At 50.1% G+C, this 17,651-nt stretch overlaps 3 protein-coding genes across 7 annotated transcripts in view; 1 reads left to right on the plus strand and 2 right to left on the minus strand.

The window, feature by feature from the left end:
• Nucleotide 1: 1 nt before the first annotated feature.
• Nucleotides 2–10,054, minus strand: ZSWIM7 (zinc finger SWIM-type containing 7). The gene is made up of 6 exons (XM_063173601.1): nt 9,933–10,054; nt 9,401–9,500; nt 7,322–7,343; nt 4,936–5,038; nt 656–760; nt 2–269 (listed from the first exon to the last, which is right to left on the minus strand). The coding sequence occupies exons 2-6, from the start codon at nt 9,477–9,479 to the stop codon at nt 153–155; spliced, it is 426 nt and encodes a 141-aa protein (XP_063029671.1). The 5' UTR covers nt 9,480–9,500; nt 9,933–10,054; the 3' UTR covers nt 2–152.
• Nucleotides 10,055–10,126: 72 nt separating this feature from the next.
• On the plus strand, nt 10,127–13,506 carry TTC19 (tetratricopeptide repeat domain 19). The gene is made up of 10 exons (XM_063173943.1): nt 10,127–10,316; nt 10,384–10,457; nt 10,736–10,846; nt 10,938–10,976; nt 11,427–11,483; nt 11,697–11,758; nt 11,884–11,978; nt 12,165–12,319; nt 12,594–12,756; nt 13,195–13,506. The coding sequence occupies exons 1-10, from the start codon at nt 10,127–10,129 to the stop codon at nt 13,326–13,328; spliced, it is 1,080 nt and encodes a 359-aa protein (XP_063030013.1). The 3' UTR covers nt 13,329–13,506.
• A 1,160-nt stretch (nt 13,507–14,666) lies between these two features.
• The window catches only part of NCOR1 (nuclear receptor corepressor 1), a 55,742-nt gene continuing 52,757 nt past the window's right edge, over nt 14,667–17,651 (minus strand). For all 5 annotated transcript variants that reach the window (XM_063173940.1, XM_063173939.1, XM_063173938.1 and 2 more), the window contains one exon: nt 14,667–17,511. In XM_063173940.1, the coding sequence (XP_063030010.1) occupies nt 17,324–17,511 (188 nt within the window). In that variant the 3' untranslated portion in view covers nt 14,667–17,323. The remainder of the gene's footprint in view (nt 17,512–17,651) is intronic.

Below are 17,651 nucleotides of genomic sequence, written 5' to 3' on the forward strand. Positions count from 1 at the left end.
ATTAATTAATTTATCAGTGCCAGGCTACTAATTAATGTCACACTTGGCTGCAGCACAGGAAGAAATCTGCCAGCCTCAATGAGCATTTGACAGCCTTACAGATATTAAAAATGCCAGTTACACATCCAGGAGTGATCCAAATTCTTCCTCCTTCATCCTTCATCCTCTTCCTCCGCCAGGAGGATGTTTGTGAGCTGCTCCTCAGACACAGGCAGCTCCTGGCAGGCTCCCAAGGCCTGGCTGAGGTAGACAGCCAGGATGTGTTTGCACTGCAAAGTTAAGAGCAGGAGCAAGGCTGGGGTGCCAGGCTCAGGAATCCATCCTGGCCAAAATGTGCTCAGTGCAGTGCTCAGCCCCCCAGGAACGTGGTTCCTCCTGGCACAGGTGGGGCCCAGTGTCCCCAGCTCTGCCACCAGCACAGTGCCATGCAGGGAGCTGGCACACAGTCCCTGGCACCCTCCCCACCACTGCTGACCACCTAAATCCCTCCCTGCACCCAGCACCCAAAATCTGGGGCTCCCAGAGGCCACACAGGGGTCAGGCTCAGCCTGCATGGCCAGCTCCACTCGTGTTTGGGGGGAATTTGGGGTTCAAGGGGTAGGGCAGAGCCTTGTCCCCTGCCCATGGCAGCCCCAGGCTGAGGCACAGAACTCACCAGAAGGCTCTCACTCTTCTGCAGCACAGAAAAGCCAAAGGCAGGGCAGGTGCAGAAGTGGCAGGAGCTGTAGCAGGTGTAGAGTTTGCCTGAGCTGCCAAGGACCTGAAACAGAGGCAGAGGAGGAGTCAGGGCAGGATTCACTTTAATTTCTGTGACTCAGGCTGGGTGTGCACTGCCCCAGCAGAGAGGGGAGATGTCACTGCACAGAAGTGTCCCCAAGCACTTGAAGCTGCTCAGGTTTCTCAGGGTCTCCACAAGCTCCTCTCCCTGCAGGTGAGGCTGTCCTGTAGCTGTGCCTGCAGCAGATCCCAGCCCCAGGGACCAGGACAGGGGTGGTGGCTCCACTCCCTGAGCTGCCATCGAGTGCCAGCCCCTCCTGTGAGCTCCCCCCAGCCCTGCAGGCTCACAGGAGGAAATGACAGACTCTTGTCACAGGTGTGAGCCCAGGGCCACCACGGGCTGCGGACAGGAGGGAGCAGCACTGAGCCCTTGCAGGGAGGCCTCTCCTTTCCCAGCCACTGAAGCTGTTCTGCTCTCAGAACCAGCTGCAGCTACTGGAATCCAGATCTGCCTGAATAAACAAAGCTGAAGTCTCCAGAGAAGCTCCCTGCTCCATCTCTGCTTTGGGAACAGCACTGCCTGCTTTTCCCACATGCTGTTCCCTGCAAGGCTGGTGCTGAGGCACAAGGCTGAGCAAACAGGTGAGGGAAGCATTTTTTCTAGCATGGAGCAACCTGTGAGCTGCTGGAGCTGACTGCAGGATATAGGAAAGCCAGCCTGTGGATTATTAGTTCTCTTTTGGTCTCTTCAAGACTGGAAAATCACTTTTAGGAAACGATTTTAGGGGCCCAACCTATGGGAAGGGAAGGATCTGCAGGAGCAGAACACACCTGCACAGGGCCCAGCCCTCTCCATCTGGCTGGGTTTGTGGCACACACACCCCCAAATCCAAAGATAAACACAAAAAGTGAAAAGGCAGAGGAGCTCTGCAGAGTGCTGTTCCCCTCCAGGACATCCCTGGCATCCCAAGCTCCTCCAGAGGAACATTGTCCCTCCCTGTGCAAAGGGAGCCTTCCCCTGTCCCCCTCTGGAGCTCTCCCTGCACCCTCTGCCCAACAGGGAACATCCAGAAATGCCAATGCCTCAAAGTGCCCCTCACTCCCAGATCCAGGACAAAAAAATCACATTTCCATTTCAGAGTAAACTTCTTTTTTTTTTTTTTTTTTTTTTCTTTTTCAGTCTGGCCTTTACCCTGGGTCCTCCTTTTACAGCAGGCTGAGTTTGTTTCACTTGTGATAAGTTTGTTTTCCTGCAGCCCCTTTGATTGCTTTTTCCAAGATGAAGGATTCTGATGGTGCCTTTCCTTCAGAAGTGTTTTCTTTGGGGAGGGGGGGAGCCACAGACAGACAGACAGTGCCAGATTTGGGCTGAGCTCAGCGTTCCCAGTCCTGACCTAGATGGCAAGAACACAGTCTCTGCCTAATAAAGCAAAATCTACAATCCAAAGACAGAGAAAAAGGTGCCTCTGTTCCTGGCCAGCTGCAGCCCTGCCAAGCACTGGGTGCTCCCCTGGCCCTGAGCTGAGATTTCCTTCTGCTGTCCTCATCCCTGGGCCTCAAGGAGGAAAAACCCCCCTGGAGGTGTCCCTGCCAGTGTGGGGGGCACAGGAGGCTCAGCTGAGGCACCAGCACAGGGACACAGACAGACAGACAGACAGACAGCACCACAGCCTGTGCCAGGGCCTGCTGCTCCAACCCTTCACCGTGGGGCATCTGCCACACAGTTCTGGGAAATGGATGAAAAAAGACAAAATAAAAAAGAAGTGAAAGTGCAGGATGTGAGCAGTGCAGGTGCCAGCTGGCAGGGCTGAAGCTCTGCCCTCCTCCACTGCCACAGTTCAGCATCTCTGCCCCAAATGCTGCCAGGCCAACACTGCCACATCCAGCACAGCCAGAGCCACCAGCCCTGCAGCAGGTGGGATTTACCCTGAGCTCACAGGGCAGGTGCCATCCAAGGGCAGGGATTTACCCTGAGCTCACAGGGCAGGTGCCATCCAAGCTCTCCTGGGATGATTCCAGCTCTGAGGCACCCAGCCCTGGGACACTCCATCAGAAGGGCATTAAGGGACACATCACAGCTCTCATTTGACTGAGGGCTCCTCCTTCTCCCATCTCAGCTCCTCAGGGCAAGGGCTGCCCACACCACAGGGCCTGTCTGAGCAGAGCCTTCCTCCCCTGAGGCAGGACCTGAGATGTGCTGGCTGATAGGGAGTTATCAGCATCTCAGATTTGGCTGTAATGACCCAGAGGAGTTTCACAACAGAAGCTGCCCATGGCCTCAATGAGCTCTCCAAGGCAGCTGCAAGTGGAAGCAGCACCTCACATTCCAGCTGAACCACATCTGGGTGCCAATGGCAGGGCTGACTGTGGGGGATAATAGCAGGGCTGGTTGTGCAGTGTCCAGGGATGTCCCTCTCTCCAGGAGCAGGCTGGGGGACATTCCCACACATTCCTGCACAGGAATGAAGAGCCAGTGGCTGCAGTGCCCTGTCCCACCCAGGGCTGGGTTTCTATGACCCCAGATGTGTTCCTGTCACTGCTCCAGCCGCAGGGCAGACTCTGCTCTTTATTTCTGCATCTCAGACAGCTGTGATGAGGGAGAATTTCACAATGGCACCAACCTCACACCCCCAGAGAAAATATCTCTTCAGATTCCTCTGTTAATGAACTCATCAGCGTGGCCTTAATCAGCAATCAAGCTCCACAGGAGAGGAATGCAGCTGGAGGCACACAGGAATCTCCTTCCTGGAGCTTTGTCCTGCATTAACTCCCTGACCCTCCTGGCCAGGGCTTCCTTCTCCAAGGGAAACCAGAGGCTCCCTCTCCCTGCAGAGGCAGGAGAGCAGTTCTGACACTTGTTCCTTTTCAGTGTGCACCAACTGAGCCCTTTATTAATATCAGATTAATAATGGATGGCCAGCAAAGCTCTGCCTTAGCCTGCAGGGCCTGACAAAGGGAATGTGACCACTCTCTGCCCAGTGGCATTTTCAGACAAGCAACAGTAAAAAAGGGAAAGCCTTTGAGCATTCAGTTAATCAGGGAGGCAGCTGCTGTCTAAGGGTGCTGGAAGCTTCCTAGACTTTACCAAACATCCACAGGCAAGCCCTCAGCTGCAATCCAAGGCTGTGCTGGAGCCCTGGTTATGGTTCATGTCCCTCTGGAGGAGCTGTGTCCTCTCCATGGCCCCAGAAGTGATAAAGGCTCCACATGCAACCCAAGCAGGGCAAGCTCTGAGCATGTGGGAAGGGTTTGTGCCAGCACCAGGCCTGACTTCACAGCCCTTTTCTCACCCTACAGGACCCCAAAGCACCTCCAGGGGAGGAGAAAAGGTCCTTGGCAGAGGGGGCACTTGGAAATGTTCCTCTTGGGTGCTGCAGCACTGAGCAAAGACATTTCCCTTTCTCTGGTGTGTGAACAGCACAGAACCAGGCCCAGCTGTGCTACCTGAGGGTTGGGAGTGCTAAGGAGAAGGAATTGGTGCTTTTTGACAAAAATCTTTGGGACACAGGGTCCTAATGCTCAGCCATGGGCTGGATGCAGCTGCTCAATGGCTCACAGCATGGACAGATTGTCCCAAAAGAGACACCACCAGTGCTGGGGACCACAGAACAAGGAATTGTGCACAGTACAGGAAGGTGAGAATGAAGCACCAACAGCTCCTCACCTCACTCCCACCCTGTGCTGTAACTGATCTCAGGGCTGAGGTGAGCTCTTCTCCCCAAAATGCCATTTCATGGGGATGTTCCTGTGATTCACAGCCTTGGCTACACTGAACCAGAGTGAAACCCACGGGTTTGGCCAGCACTGCTCCCTCCCAGGCAGCAGAGATCTCCTGCCAAGCAGAGGTCATGACAGGAAAGAAACAGAGTGAAGGCAGATAATGATGAGTTGTGTACAACTGGTCAAGAGGAAGAACTTCCTCTGCTGGATAGGATGGGAGTAATAAAGCAAAATTAGCAATCCCTGGAAAACTTCCTCCTGACTGTGATGCCCACAAACACATAAATTGTCTCTGGCTGGCTGGGAGCCACAGGGAAAATGGTTCTGAACTGTGCTGCTCTAATTCCAGCCTGTGGCTGCTGCTCTGCAGTGTCACCTCAGGAGCTTGTAAAGCACTGGTGTCCTCCCTGTGTTTATCCATGCTCTGCAAGTCAGGAAAACACTGTCTCAGAGGGCAGCTGGAAACCATCAGAAAGGAAAAGCAAAGAGAAGCTGTACCTGGTAGAGAATCCTCCCACTGGGGGACCTGAGCCGGGTGACAGAACGCTGATCCACCAAATCCAGAGCTGGCACTGCAGATGGGCCAAAAATGAACTTCAGCCTGCAAGAGAAGTGTCTCTGGTTAGGTCAGAGCACAAAGGGAGAGCCCCTGGCTCAGCTCAGGGACAGAGGCAGCCCTGAAGGAGCCCATTGCAAAGGAATGACATTTTTCCTTGCTGCAGCAACGGGAAATGTCCCACAAGCACAAAGGAACAACTAGGGATTTCAGTGAAGCACACAGAGCCAGACTTGGGGTGCTCAGGGCAAAAGGGGCTCTGGGACACCTCAACCCTACAGCCAGGCTGTCCTGGATGTGCTGCCCTGGATTCTCCCTCAATCTCTGCCCTGGATTGATCAGCTGGTCCTGGATCCCACCTCCAGGCATGGAGCACACATGGAGCTCCCTGGAGAAAGGGGAGTGCAAGGATGATCCACAGTTCTTAGAGCAACAGGAACTGGGGTTCCTTCCTCATCCCCTGGAGATCAGTTCAGACCCTGGGGAATGAGTGAATCATTTAGTAGTGATCACATCTCCTCCATCACAGTCACAACTGAGGGGTAAATGATCCTTTCTCTACCCACCAAACTGCATCAGGAGGAAGCTGGAGAACATCAGGGAATTACTCTAGAGACATGGAGACACCAGAGAGCATCAGTTTTACATCTGTGACCCAGCTAGGGGCAGGGCTCAGAGACAGCCAAGTTATTCCAGATAAACATCCAGGGGCAGCACGTGCCTGATGTCCCTCCACTCTCCCTGAAAACCCTTTCCCTTTCAGGGATGCACAGCATTTATGGGATGGGGATCACTGCACATCCCAAAGGGGGGTTTTGGATAAGGTGTGTGTGTTAAATATGGACATCTGCACCTTCAGCCCATTGTCCAGACAGCTCATGGGCTCCAAAGTCATTCTAGACCAGTAAATCCAGCTGCTCTGAGTGTTTCCAAAGAGCTCAGGGGCAACTCAGTTAACTTCACAGACCTTTCACCAGCTGAGAAAAATCTGTTAGTCTAGATTGGTTCCAAGGGTAAACAACAAGGAAATCAGCAGTGATGAAGAGATAGCACCAAACACAAGCAGGGGCCCAAGAGAAAGGGGAAAGTTTCCAAGTCCAGGGAGGACAGAGCAAGGCAGAGCCCCAGCAAGGCTGAGTCAAGCTGACTGATAAGCAGCCAAGCAGACAGACAGATTCCAGGAAGACCAAAACTTGCACAAACTCAAGGCAAGAAGGGCTGGCTCCATCTGAGGAGGTGGGTGGGGAACATTTAAGTAAGACATTCCTTCATGATTAGGTTTGGGACCAGAAGGGGGCTGAGTTCAGTGAGTTTCAGGAACTCTTTTCAAATCTAGGGAATTCTTTTCTTGTGTATATAATTTGATCACTTCAACAGGAAATGCCCACAGGAAATTCAAGGACTTTGGAGATTTGGAAGAGATTGGGAAATTAAATCAGAATACTTCTGAGCTGCTGGATGCAGGGAGTTGATGGAAATCTGGCTGCCAAGAGTTACCACCATTATTAAACTTAACAAGGGAATTTCTCTTTTCTTTTCTGAGGAGAAGGAAACAAAAGCTTTCAAATCTGATCCCACCTTTCAAAGGCCACTGTGGTCCCAGGAGAGGGAGGCAGCACACCTGTCACAGGTGGTGTGTGGTAACTTTATGTTAAAGATAACTTTAACACAAAGGCACCAAGGCCTGGAGGGTTCCTGGTGATCTCATGCCCCAGCAGGCAGGAACACATTTTTTTTCAGATTAATCTGAAAGTTTCTTTCACTGTGACAATGCCCCTTCTCCACCTTCAACAGCAACTGGGGAGGGCTGCAGTTGTGAAACTTGGATCTCTTAGGTCACTGCTGGGAATGATTAAAGCATTCACAGGGTGACAAAGCTGACCTGAGACCGCCCCCAAACAGAAGAAAACTCTCAGTCTCCAAGTTAACATTTCCCTGGAGCAGGGTGATGCTCAGGGCACCTCTCCCTCTCCACCACACGTGCCCATGACTCAAAGAGCAGGAGTGAGCTCAGGGGGCTCACAGAGGGATGAATCACCCTGGAACATTCCCACAGCAAACTCCTTCCAGAGCTGAGGCTGGACCCAGAGCTCAGGTTAACTATCCTGGGTTTAAATTACAGCAAGTAATCACAGGAGATGCAGTGATACAGAGATAATTTTGTTAATCTCTGGAAAAAACTCCTTCAGAACCTTCATTTTCAGTACCACCAAAGGCAGCAGCATTTCTGTGTTTCAGCTGCACTGGGAAAGCCAGGCTGAGAGCTGAGCTGACCACCAGCTGCCCTTCAGCAGGACAGGGGCAGGAACTGGAGCAGAAGACACTCACCCCAGCAGCAGGTCATCAGGGACTGCAACAGAAAGAAAAGGAATTGTGATTTTACAGAATTTCACATCACAGGGGGCTCACTGTCCCCCCAAGGTACCCCCAGAGGCCACACAGGACTGCAGAGCTCTCAACACCCTCTCTAGCCACAAGAGGAGCAACAAGGAGCAGGGAAATGATCCATGGTGGCAGTGCTGAGGCACTTTTCAAGCACAGTAATCACAACCACAGGGATTCATTTTAAAAAGAAGAGCAGAAGCCCAAATGCACTTTCTTTTATGACATCCTATTTTAAAAGCACCCAGGAGGCCTCAACATCTTACTCTGTCACTTTAAGAAGCTGGTTAAAAAAAAATCTATATATTGTTTTCCCTGAAACTCTCCTGGCATGAGCTGAGAACTCAGGCCTCACAACTTTAGAAATGTTGTTCCTTTCCCAGCACAGTCTTGCAGGGCGCCACTGGTTTATGGCTTTTACTGCAGCCCACTGAAACATTGTGTCTCCATTTATTGGAACTTCTCCTCAAGATGGAAAGTTAGACTCCACAAATTGTGTTTGTTGGAGCTGACAGCTCAGGCTCTGCTTGTCCACTCTGATCTTTCTGTTATCACCCAGGGGACACAGTGTACTCTGTCTCCATATCCCACTGGAAGATCTGGATTTTTGACTTTAAAATAATTCTCTTCTGACAATTCAAAACACTCTCTATGACCTGCACTGTTGCTTTGAATTTTCCAGCTTTATTTGAATTTAATTCTGCAAAGGGATCAATCAGTTTGTCCCCACAGCCCTGCCTCAATGTGTGCTTTAGTACCGCTCTGCTGCTGTAAGAAGGACATTTTTAAAGGGATGTGAACTTCTTTTTTTGCTCAGTTTACAACAGGATTTATAAAGCCCTTTTAAAAGTCACATGTAGATTTTGGATCTACCCTAACCTGACAGGAGCCATATTACAAGTGTGCCAAAAAGCTGTTACTGGGGTCACTCTGACAGTTTAGACATGAAGTCTCTGCCCATTCCTCACTCCCACGTAGTGCTCACGACAGATTTATCTGAATTCTTATTTGTTTGGGTTTTGTGCAGTTAAAAATATTCCTTCAGCACATCCTTTCCTTGGGAAGAGCCACCCTGTGCAGCTCATCCAGCAAACACAAACACTGATATTCTCTCAGCATAGATCCAGCAAAGGTAATTATCCTTAACTAGCTGCTGGAATTGGCCAGGATTTCAGCGCTGGCTGGTGCTCCTTGCACTGAAGCCCTGGGAAGTTGTTCCTGTCCCTCGGAGCAGCAGCAGCACGCTCCCTCTGCCGGTCAGCCAGGACACGGCTTTGGGAAATTCCCCTTCCCAAGCCCAGTTTTGGGATTGGTGAGTCTGTAGAACCAGCAGCGTAGAGGCACAGCAGAATTCCTGCCCGGAGCATTAATTTATCATCCCTCAGGTGTGACCACGGGCACCAGGAGCTCTAAGAAGCAGCAGAACCCATAAGTCACATTATAAAGAGTCCAAAGTGCAGTGATTTTTGAATTTGACTTGGAGGAGGGCCTGCTCCTCATTATCTGTGCTTCTGTTGTCACAAAAAGGGACATCGAGGTCCCTGAGACAGCAGGGTCAGGCGGGAAAGGGGAGGCACAGGGCCCTCATCAGCGCTGCGTGAGGTGCAGGTGCTACGTGAGTTTAAAATAAAAAGGTTTTATTCTGCGTGTTCTCTAGCTTATATATTCTTAACAAAGCATAATTTTAAGTCATTAACTACATTAAAATACCTTATTTTCATTAGTGCAAAGTAATTAGTGTTAATATAATTACCAAAAGTTTTACAGAAATTTAATAAGGTACGTATACACATTTACTTATGCAGGTAGGTTAAGTTACAAAAATTTTCGTGTGTCTTTTTAAATCTGTTTTTATACTAATGGCTTTGTCTTCTTTTTTGTTATTGGTATACTCGAAAATCAAGAATTGTAATTCCTTCTATTAACTGTTATTTCTTCTATTGCAGGCCAGCTGTGAGGCCCGGGGTGTGACAGGCCCTGTGACAGAGACAGTGCCTGGCCCCTCCTGCTGGCATCCCCACATACCCTGCGAGGTCTCCTGAAAAGCCTTTCTGATCTCTCTCAGGAGCTCTTCTGCCACTGCGGGCAAGGTGCTGCCGTCCATCCCTCGGGCACGGGCTCATCCCTGCAAACGAGACAGTGGGAAATCCTTGGGGTCACCATGGACACTGAGCATCAGGGGGTTAGCTGGGCACCCCATCCCGACCAAGGAACGGCATCCTTTAAGATGCTTTAAAACAACTCCTAAAATGTTTTTTTTACACGTTCTGGGAAGGGGATTCCCCACAGACACACGGGTGTCTCCGGGATGTCCCCACATGGACAGGTCCTGTGGGAAGCACGGCTCGCTGCCCACAGGATGTTCCCCACGTTCCTCGGGACGAGCAGAGCGCGGTGCAGCCCCGGGCACCCTCCGAGGGCATTCACACACACGGATCAGATCCGCTGCTGCCCCCCGGCTCCCTCAGCCCTTCCCGGAGGCTGCTCCCGCCCCTTCCCCATCTCCGTCTCCCGCTCCGTGTTCTGAGGAGCCCGGCATGGCGGGGGCGCTGCTCACCAGAGAGGGCAGAGCGGCGGGACCCGCTCCCGCCCCACTCCCGGGGCTGTTCCTGAGCACGGCCCGATCCCGATCCCGGTCTCGATCCCGATCCCGCTCCAGCTCCGGTTACAGTTCCCGCTCCGGGAGTGACGTCATGACACCGCCCCGTGCCCTTGCTGACGTCACGCGCGCTCTTAAAGGGCCCGCAGGGGATGGCGGCGGTGGCGGGCGCGCTGCCGCGGGCGCTGTCCCGGTTGTGCCCCCGGCGCCGCCCCGCCCTGCCCCGGCCCGCCTGGACAGCGGCACACCGGGGACACCGCGGGGACAGCGGCACCGGCACCGCGGGGCGGGCGCGGCCGCGATGGGCACGGCCCGCCGGCGCTGCGCTGGCCTTCCTGGGAGGTGAGCTGGGCGGCGGGCACGGGCGGCGCGGAACCGGCACCGGGCACCCACCGCGCTGTCCCCGCAGGGCTCTCCCTGTTCCCTCGGGACGCCGAGGAGGACGGCGAGGATGCCATCATCCTGCTGTTGAAGAGAGCCAAGGTGAGGCGCGGGCGCTGCGGGCACTGCCAGTGCTGCGGGCTCTGCGGGCAATGTGCGGGCACTGTGCGGGCGCTGTGCGGGCTCTGCGCGGGCTCTACGGGCACCGTGCGGGCACTGTCGGCTCTGCGGGCGCTGTGCGGACTCTATAGACGCTCTGCGGGCACTGTCCGGGCGCGGCAGGCTCTGTGCGGACTCTATAGACGCTGTGCGGGCGCTGTGCGGGCACTGTGGGCTCTGCCGGCACTGCCCGGCACTGACCGATCCCGCTGCCCCCGCAGCTCAGCACCATGAAGGGGGAGCTGGCGGAGGCCGAGCAGCTCCTGCACCAGGCCCTGCGGCGGGCACACCAGCAGGAGAACAGGCAGGCCATCATCTACACGTACAGCATGGTGAGAGCCGGGCTCGGGGCACAGAAGGAAAAGCGGCTGAGGCTCGTCCGCGTCGCCTCGGTAGAGCTTGAGCGTTGTCTGTCTTTTCCAGATGGGGAACGTGGCCTACATGCAGGGACAGCTGGACAATGTGAGCAACTCTGGGTTTTCCCAATGAATTTTTAGATGTTGACATCTTGTCCATGATGTCAAAGGTGTGGGGTGCTGGCACAAGCTGCAGACTCGGAGCTGTGGGGCAGAGATGTCCCAGTGCAAAGCAGAGTGATCCAACTCAGGACTGCTGTCCCATGAGCACAGCAGGTTAAGAAAGATGCTCTCACAGGTAAATGTTGAGCTCCAACATGGTGTGCAGGAGAAGGAATGCTTCTTTCTGTGAAATGCTGCAGTTCAGCACTGCAGTTGAAACTGAAAGGAGCCACTGGTTCGGTCCCACTTGGGCTCTGCTCAGCCTTTCTCTCCAAACTGCTCTTGGTGTAGTGTAAATGCAACAAGTTTGAGCCAGGTCCCTCTATGTAGTTTGCCTCTGTATTGTTTTAAATGCCACAATTTCTCAGTATCCTCTTCAAAACTCTTGTTGCAGGCAGAAAAGCTCTACAAAGCAACAATGAGCTACATGCTTGCAGGGGACACAAAGGAGGTATGTTCTGAGACAGGCTCCCAGTGGTGCCCTTCTCTTTACCTTATTTCTTGTGCTGTAATGCCTCTTACTGGAAATTGGCAATATTTAATGGATGCTAGTACTGGAGGCAACAAGATGGGGATTTTTAAGGTCTAAACTCTCTGACAAAGTAATGTTTCTCTTGAGGAGGTACAAGAAGAGTAACAGTTGCATTGTGTGTCCTCCTGGCAGGATGACAACGCGGTCCTTGAGGTGTCCCTCAAGCTGGCCAGTATCTACGCTGCTCAGAAACAGTGAGTTCCCAGCTGCAGGTGTCACCTGCCTTCACCTCAGCCTTGCAGGGCTGGTGGGGTGGCCAAGCAGAGGATTTTCAATGAGGGATCCTTCAAGAATAGGAGCTTTGCTTTGCACTTTGCAGGCACAAATTAGCTGTAGCTGGCTACCAGTTCTGCATTCTGACCTTAGAGGAGAAGATTGCCAAGCAGAAGGACTTGCCTGAGGATGTCTTATCAGGTGGGCAGCCTTGTCTGCCAAAGGTTTCGCATATTTTCTCTGTTTCCCTGTCCTTGATGTTGTTTCTGTATTCCTAAGCACCATCTTCATGTCGATCCATTCTCTTCCCACTGCCTGAGTTTCTGCTGTGGCAGGATGGATGCTGGATCCTGAGGCAGTGCTCACCTCACTCCTCTCTGTTTGCAGCTGAAGAAAAGGCCAACACCCAGCTCCTGCTTGGCATGAGCCTGGACTCCTACGGCCGCTACCTCCTGAACATCAACGAGCTCTCAGCAGCACAGAAAATGTATGAGAAGGCTCTGCAGATATCCAGTGATGTTCAGGGAGACACTCATCCACAGGTGATTTGTACAGCAGTAGGGCTCCAGGGAAGGAAAGGCTGATCTGGAGGGAATGAGGCAGCCTTGGAGCAGCTCTGCTGCCATCAGACATCAGCACTACCCAAGGCTGTTTTCCTGCCAGGAAGGACGAGCTTGCAAATACGGAAATAACAGGACACTTCCTTACTGAACGCTTCTCTGGGAGATACTTCTTTAACTGGTGTGGCAGGGGATGAATGTGGTGCTTGTGCTGCCCAGAGTGCTCCACAAGCTTCCCTTTTCCCTCCTGGTGCAGAGTGTGGTGCTGCTGAGTGACCTGGCCACGGTGCTGGACGCTCAGGGATGCTACGAGGAGGCGCTGGCCCTCAGCAGGAGGGCAGCTCAGCTGGCACGGGACACACAGCACCCCGAGGAGCACATGGTGCTCAGCAACCTGGCAGCAATCCTCATGCACAAAGGTCAGTGAATACACACCCAGCCTGGCACTGAGCTGGTGCTGGCTGCAGAGATCTGGATCTGTGTTGTAGGGCTGAGCTACAGTGCTGGTTTGGGGTAGTTAGTTTTGGTTTAAACAGTAGGTCTGACTTCATAAACTGACCCAAAAGGTTGCCAGGAGATCTTGTTTCCCATGTCCTTTGTGTCCAGTAACTTTTCCAAAAGGACAGAAGACATGCATGAGATTTGTTTCTGTGACAGTTTAAGCAGAATCACGTCCCATCATCACTGCTGCTCTCCAGCTCTCAGAGTTGGCAATCTGCAGGATGTTTTCTGAGCCTCCCTAGATCTTGATGTGTTCCCAGTAGTCCTTGTCCTTTGCATGTGATCAGCATGAGGAGGGGGCTCTGAAAATGGGTGATGGAACTGGGTAGCCAAGCCTCTTTTCCCTCTTGCTACAGAAGATTTCCTGCAAGCAAAACAAGTGTACAAAGAAGCTCTTAAGCAGGCACAGCAGAAGGGAGATGCTGCTTCTGTCCAGCATATCCAGGAGGAACTAGCTGAGCTGGCCAAGAGGAGAAAGGGCTTCAAATAAGTTTGGGCACAGAGTCCAAGCTTGAGGTGACTGAAGGCAGCAAGGGTTGCTCAGCACAGGCAGCCTGGGAACAGCTTGGTGCAATTCTCCAGACAAACAGCAATGAGGAGTTTCAGGACTGTGTAAGAGGAAGGGCTGCCACTGCCTAACAGCCCAAAATAAAGGTGTGAAATCTTAACTGTGTGAATTTGTGGTGTAGTCTGTGGTTTGACTGACCTGCTGTGCTAAGTGATTTAATTTTGGCTGCCTAAGTGCAAGTTTGGTCTGGTATTAACACTGTGTTAGAGTCAGTTTGCTACTCCTGCCTGCCCACACAAGTGTTCAGGTTCAAAACATGGCTGTCCTGGAGCAAGTCTTGAAAAGGAACATTGATCAACAATTGCCTCACAATTTACATGTTGCAAGGAAGGAATTGTCTCACTCTTTACATGTTGTACAGCACAGCAGGGGCTGTACTTCTATCAGTGCTGCAGTTCAGTGTGTTTGAACTGCAGCAGAGCATCTCCCAGGCTGTACCTGTCCTGCAACAGCTGCAGCTCCTTGTCCTGGGCCAACAGCTTGCCTGAAGATCAACAAATTTCTTAATTTCTTTTCATTTCTTCTTTTATCCAAAGATGGAAGTTGTCCTCTCAGAGGAGGGGTGAGGCTGTTAGCACACAAAGCTGCTGTCAGAAATAAAACACTTGGCTGCAGTGGAGAGCACATGGAGTGCCAGAGTTGTCTTCTCCCTTGGACAGGTCAGTGCTTGAATGCTGAGGCTTCCTGTTGGAAAAGATGCTGTGTACAAACCCAGCTTTGTCAGCTACTGCCTTCATGTGAATCAAGCATCAACAGCTGCTTTAGATAACAGAATTTCTCAGTCCTGCCCTGCCAGGAAGCCTGATGTTGAAAAAAGAAGAAAATTAAACCAGAAATTACCAAATCCTTATTTAGTTAGGATAGTAGAACTAATTCTGTCACTATTTTAACCTCTCAGCTGTCAGAACTGCCGCTGGTTGGTACAACCCTCAATGTAATTACATCATTATTAATTTACTTACAGTAGCAGCTTCACCTCTGAACTCTGAGCTAAGAGGAGGAGGCACACAGGTTTTCTAGAGCAGAAGTTCATGGAAGCTGGAAAACTTCAGTCACATACAGAGCTTTGTTCTCAGCAAGCTAGGAAATAAAAACAGGGCTGTACTGACAGAAAGGCTCTGGCACATCAGAGCCAGCCTTCTCTCAGGTGCTGGGTTTGGGGTTTGAAGCAGCAGAGCTTGGAGGGCAGCAGTGTCACCTGCAGCACCCTGGGAGCAGGCTCTTGCCTGATGCTGCAAAACAAAGGGAGACACAGGAAAAGCAAGTGGAGAACTGATCCCCTTTATTGATTGGTCTGAATCCAGAAGTCACTGTCTAGTGAAGACATTGTGTGGAAATTATGATGCATGGGTTTTTCAAGTCTTAAATGATTTCATATCAGAATCACGAACCATATCAAGATGAAAGCATTGTGAAAGCGCTGATCAGAAATCAGGTAAAAATTTGTAGTAAACTACACTTTGTAAACATGACTTACAAACACCTTCCTGTCTGAAACAGGGCAGATGTAATTCCATACTTGAAGATTACTGGAATTGTGGTAAACCCTAACTTAGGCTCTGGAGAGGTTTTTACACTGGAGAAGTTAAAACTCGGATAACAAACAAAAAAAAGCAGCAACATTTTATGTGCAAATGCCACTCAAACTGTATCTTAGGAGATTGTGACTATCCTACTTTGGATATCTTGCTGCTGCTGCAGCAGTAACATGAAGCTTTGCAATGAACATGCTATACTTACTGTACAGGTAGCAAAGACATTTGTCTGTACATGCCTCTTTCACATTGTATTTGTTACACTAAGAAAGTGAGAACAAGTGAGTTTAAGAATGGAACTTAACTCTCCACTCCAAATTTAAATCTACAAAAAGGGCAGATCATTTTCCAGTATATGTTGCTGTGGGAACCAAAAAAGAAAGTTAAAATAAGAGCACAGGTCTACAAACAGGATGAAAACTTCACTGCTTCAAGCCAGAAGGGTAAAGGAAGGGAGGATGAGAGAAATCTTTCTCAGAGAAAGACTGCAAGGAGATTTAAGACTGCCAACAGATCTATTATGATGCAGTGTTTACAAAAAGTAGCAAAATAGTTCTGTATTTTCAACAGTGTCAAGTTTCCAAATGAGTTCCTTTGGAATTTTGTTTCCCACACTTGGGGCAAAAAGGCTTTCCTTAAAGGACTGAAAATAAATTTGCTATTGATAAATAGTTCTGTGCTTCTTCCTGTTTGTAAGTGGACCATGGCAGTCCCTGGGCTGCAGAGCTCACAGGACTCGAGGTTACACACTGCATTACACCTTCCATACAACGCATCACAAATACAGCAAATCCCAAAATATTTCTCACTGGAAATAACTCCAAGGCAAAGACCCTGTTGATGAATGAGATGCAAAAGCAGTTTGGAATCTGACAGACCACGCCACCCCCCAGCTCAGTGCTATCTGTGAATCAGTCCTTCTACCCCAGAAGATGTGAATTCACTTCCTGAGGTCAGTGCAGCATAAAATGAAGATGCTTTTGGAGATGGATGTCAGGACAGCCTGTGCCATCACTGCCCAGATGGATGGATGTGTACATGAGCTACAAGCACATCATAGCAAGCATTGATAGATGAATGATTCAGGAGACTCTCCTAGTACCATATACAATTTAAAAATAAAAATCACCCTAACAAGTATTGCACACTTCAGGAGTTAAGCCAAGCATTTGTAAGGACTTCCACCAAAGGCTTGCTTAGAGGGACAGGGACTGGGACGCAAACTTCAAAATAATTATTACATAAAGATTTTAAAATCAGATTGGAGGAAGGAAAAAAATCACAGTACCTATTTCAAACTGGTTGTAACAGAAGCCAAGTAGTTGACTCGTGTGTTGCTCAATTATTCTATAAAAGCACTTTGTTTTATTTAAACTTGGGATGTGGAGCTTTTTCTTCTTAAAGGATTTATCAACCCACCCAGAGCCTCTGTTCAGAAAAGCCATTTGCTGTGGTTAAATATGACAGTAAAATTTAGTAGCCTGTTTTGACTGCATACAATGCAGAAACAGAGAACACTAAGAATAGGCTTTTAGGGCACAGTTAAAATTCCCAGTGTGCATAACAGTGAGGTATGCCTCCAGAAGCTGTTCTTTTTTTGTTTCTTTAACCTTTTAAAAATGAACCATAACATACCCATGCAATAATATTTCTGCAGTGTTGCTAAATAAAACCAACTGCACCAAAATTTTACAATGTGGCAGAATTTCAAATTCCAAAGAAATATATCATCTTATTCCAGCGAACTGGAGTTATGTTAATGTACAGAATTCACTAAGGGGTCAGTCTTAAAAATCAACATTTTCACAAGAGCTTGAACACCACTGAGAAAGTGTGTCTAGGGAAAAAAAATTATATAAAAGCACAATGCCTGCAGGAAGTGGCACGGCATTAAATGGGCAATGATGGTTGGGAGATTGGGGTTCTGGTTAGGTTAGGCTGAGAGGGAGGCTAGGGTTATGAAGAGTATTCTACACTGGAGAAAATGCTTAAAAAAAATTACAAAATGACCCCCAAAGTTTAGGCAATGATTTGAACATAAGTACACCAGATACTATAGCAAGGGAAAAAACACTGCAAAAAGTACTCTCTATTTACAGAAGAATGATTTAAAAGACATTATGGTTTTCTTTACAAATAGATGTAGAGCAGGAATAGTCCACATTTTTAAAAACTCTTTACATATTTATCTTTACTAAGTCAACCTTCTCGACCACAATCCTCCACACACACAGCCTGTGCAGAAGGCATTTCACGGACTCTCCAGCAATTCTTCATTGTGTGGCCCTTGCTCTCTTGGAAAGTCTCTGTGGGCACAAGTCAAAAATAGATTTCTTTTTTTTTGACCCGCAAATTAAAAAAAAAAAAAATAATCTGCATAGTTCAGTCATCACTGTCAGACAGAGTCTCATATTGTGCTGAAAGCAGTGGTGCAGGCTCTCGCTCCCAGATCCTGTTCTGTGGGTGAGTGGTTGCTTGGCTCATGGACGGGGGGGCACAGGCGATGGAGGTCGGGGGGGTGCTGCTCAGCATCCTCATGGTCAGAGGGTTGTATGGAAACTGGGTGGAACCTGCATCAGAAGGCAAAAACATGAGCTGTTCTGAGAGATCTGGGTTGGCCTGGGTTGTGACAATTAGCAGAAAATCCACTGCAGAAAAGCCCCAATGCTGGGAGCTTCTGGCCAATATCCAGTACAACACCTGAGACTGC

Source organism: Melospiza melodia, chromosome 21, assembly GCF_035770615.1.
Source record: "Melospiza melodia melodia isolate bMelMel2 chromosome 21, bMelMel2.pri, whole genome shotgun sequence".
NCBI lineage: Eukaryota > Metazoa > Chordata > Aves > Passeriformes > Passerellidae > Melospiza > Melospiza melodia.

What these genes read in the sequence shown, in the direction of transcription:
- ZSWIM7 (XM_063173601.1), bottom strand. Translation starts at nt 9,479, where the DNA reads ATGGACGGCAGCACCTTGCCCGCAGTGGCAGAAGAGCTCCTGAGAGAG. An exon ending in CCTGATGACCTGCTGCTGGG is followed by an intron (nt 5,039 to 7,321) that starts GTGAGTGTCTTC and finishes CTTCTCTTGCAG; the next exon opens with GCTGAAGTTCATTTTTGGCC. An exon ending in GTGGGAGGATTCTCTACCAG is followed by an intron (nt 761 to 4,935) that starts GTACAGCTTCTC and finishes CCTCTGTTTCAG; the next exon opens with GTCCTTGGCAGCTCAGGCAA.
- TTC19 (XM_063173943.1), top strand. Translation starts at nt 10,127, where the DNA reads ATGGCGGCGGTGGCGGGCGCGCTGCCGCGGGCGCTGTCCCGGTTGTGC. An exon ending in TGCAGGGACAGCTGGACAAT is followed by an intron (nt 10,977 to 11,426) that starts GTGAGCAACTCT and finishes CTCTTGTTGCAG; the next exon opens with GCAGAAAAGCTCTACAAAGC. An exon ending in AGGGAGACACTCATCCACAG is followed by an intron (nt 12,320 to 12,593) that starts GTGATTTGTACA and finishes CTCCTGGTGCAG; the next exon opens with AGTGTGGTGCTGCTGAGTGA.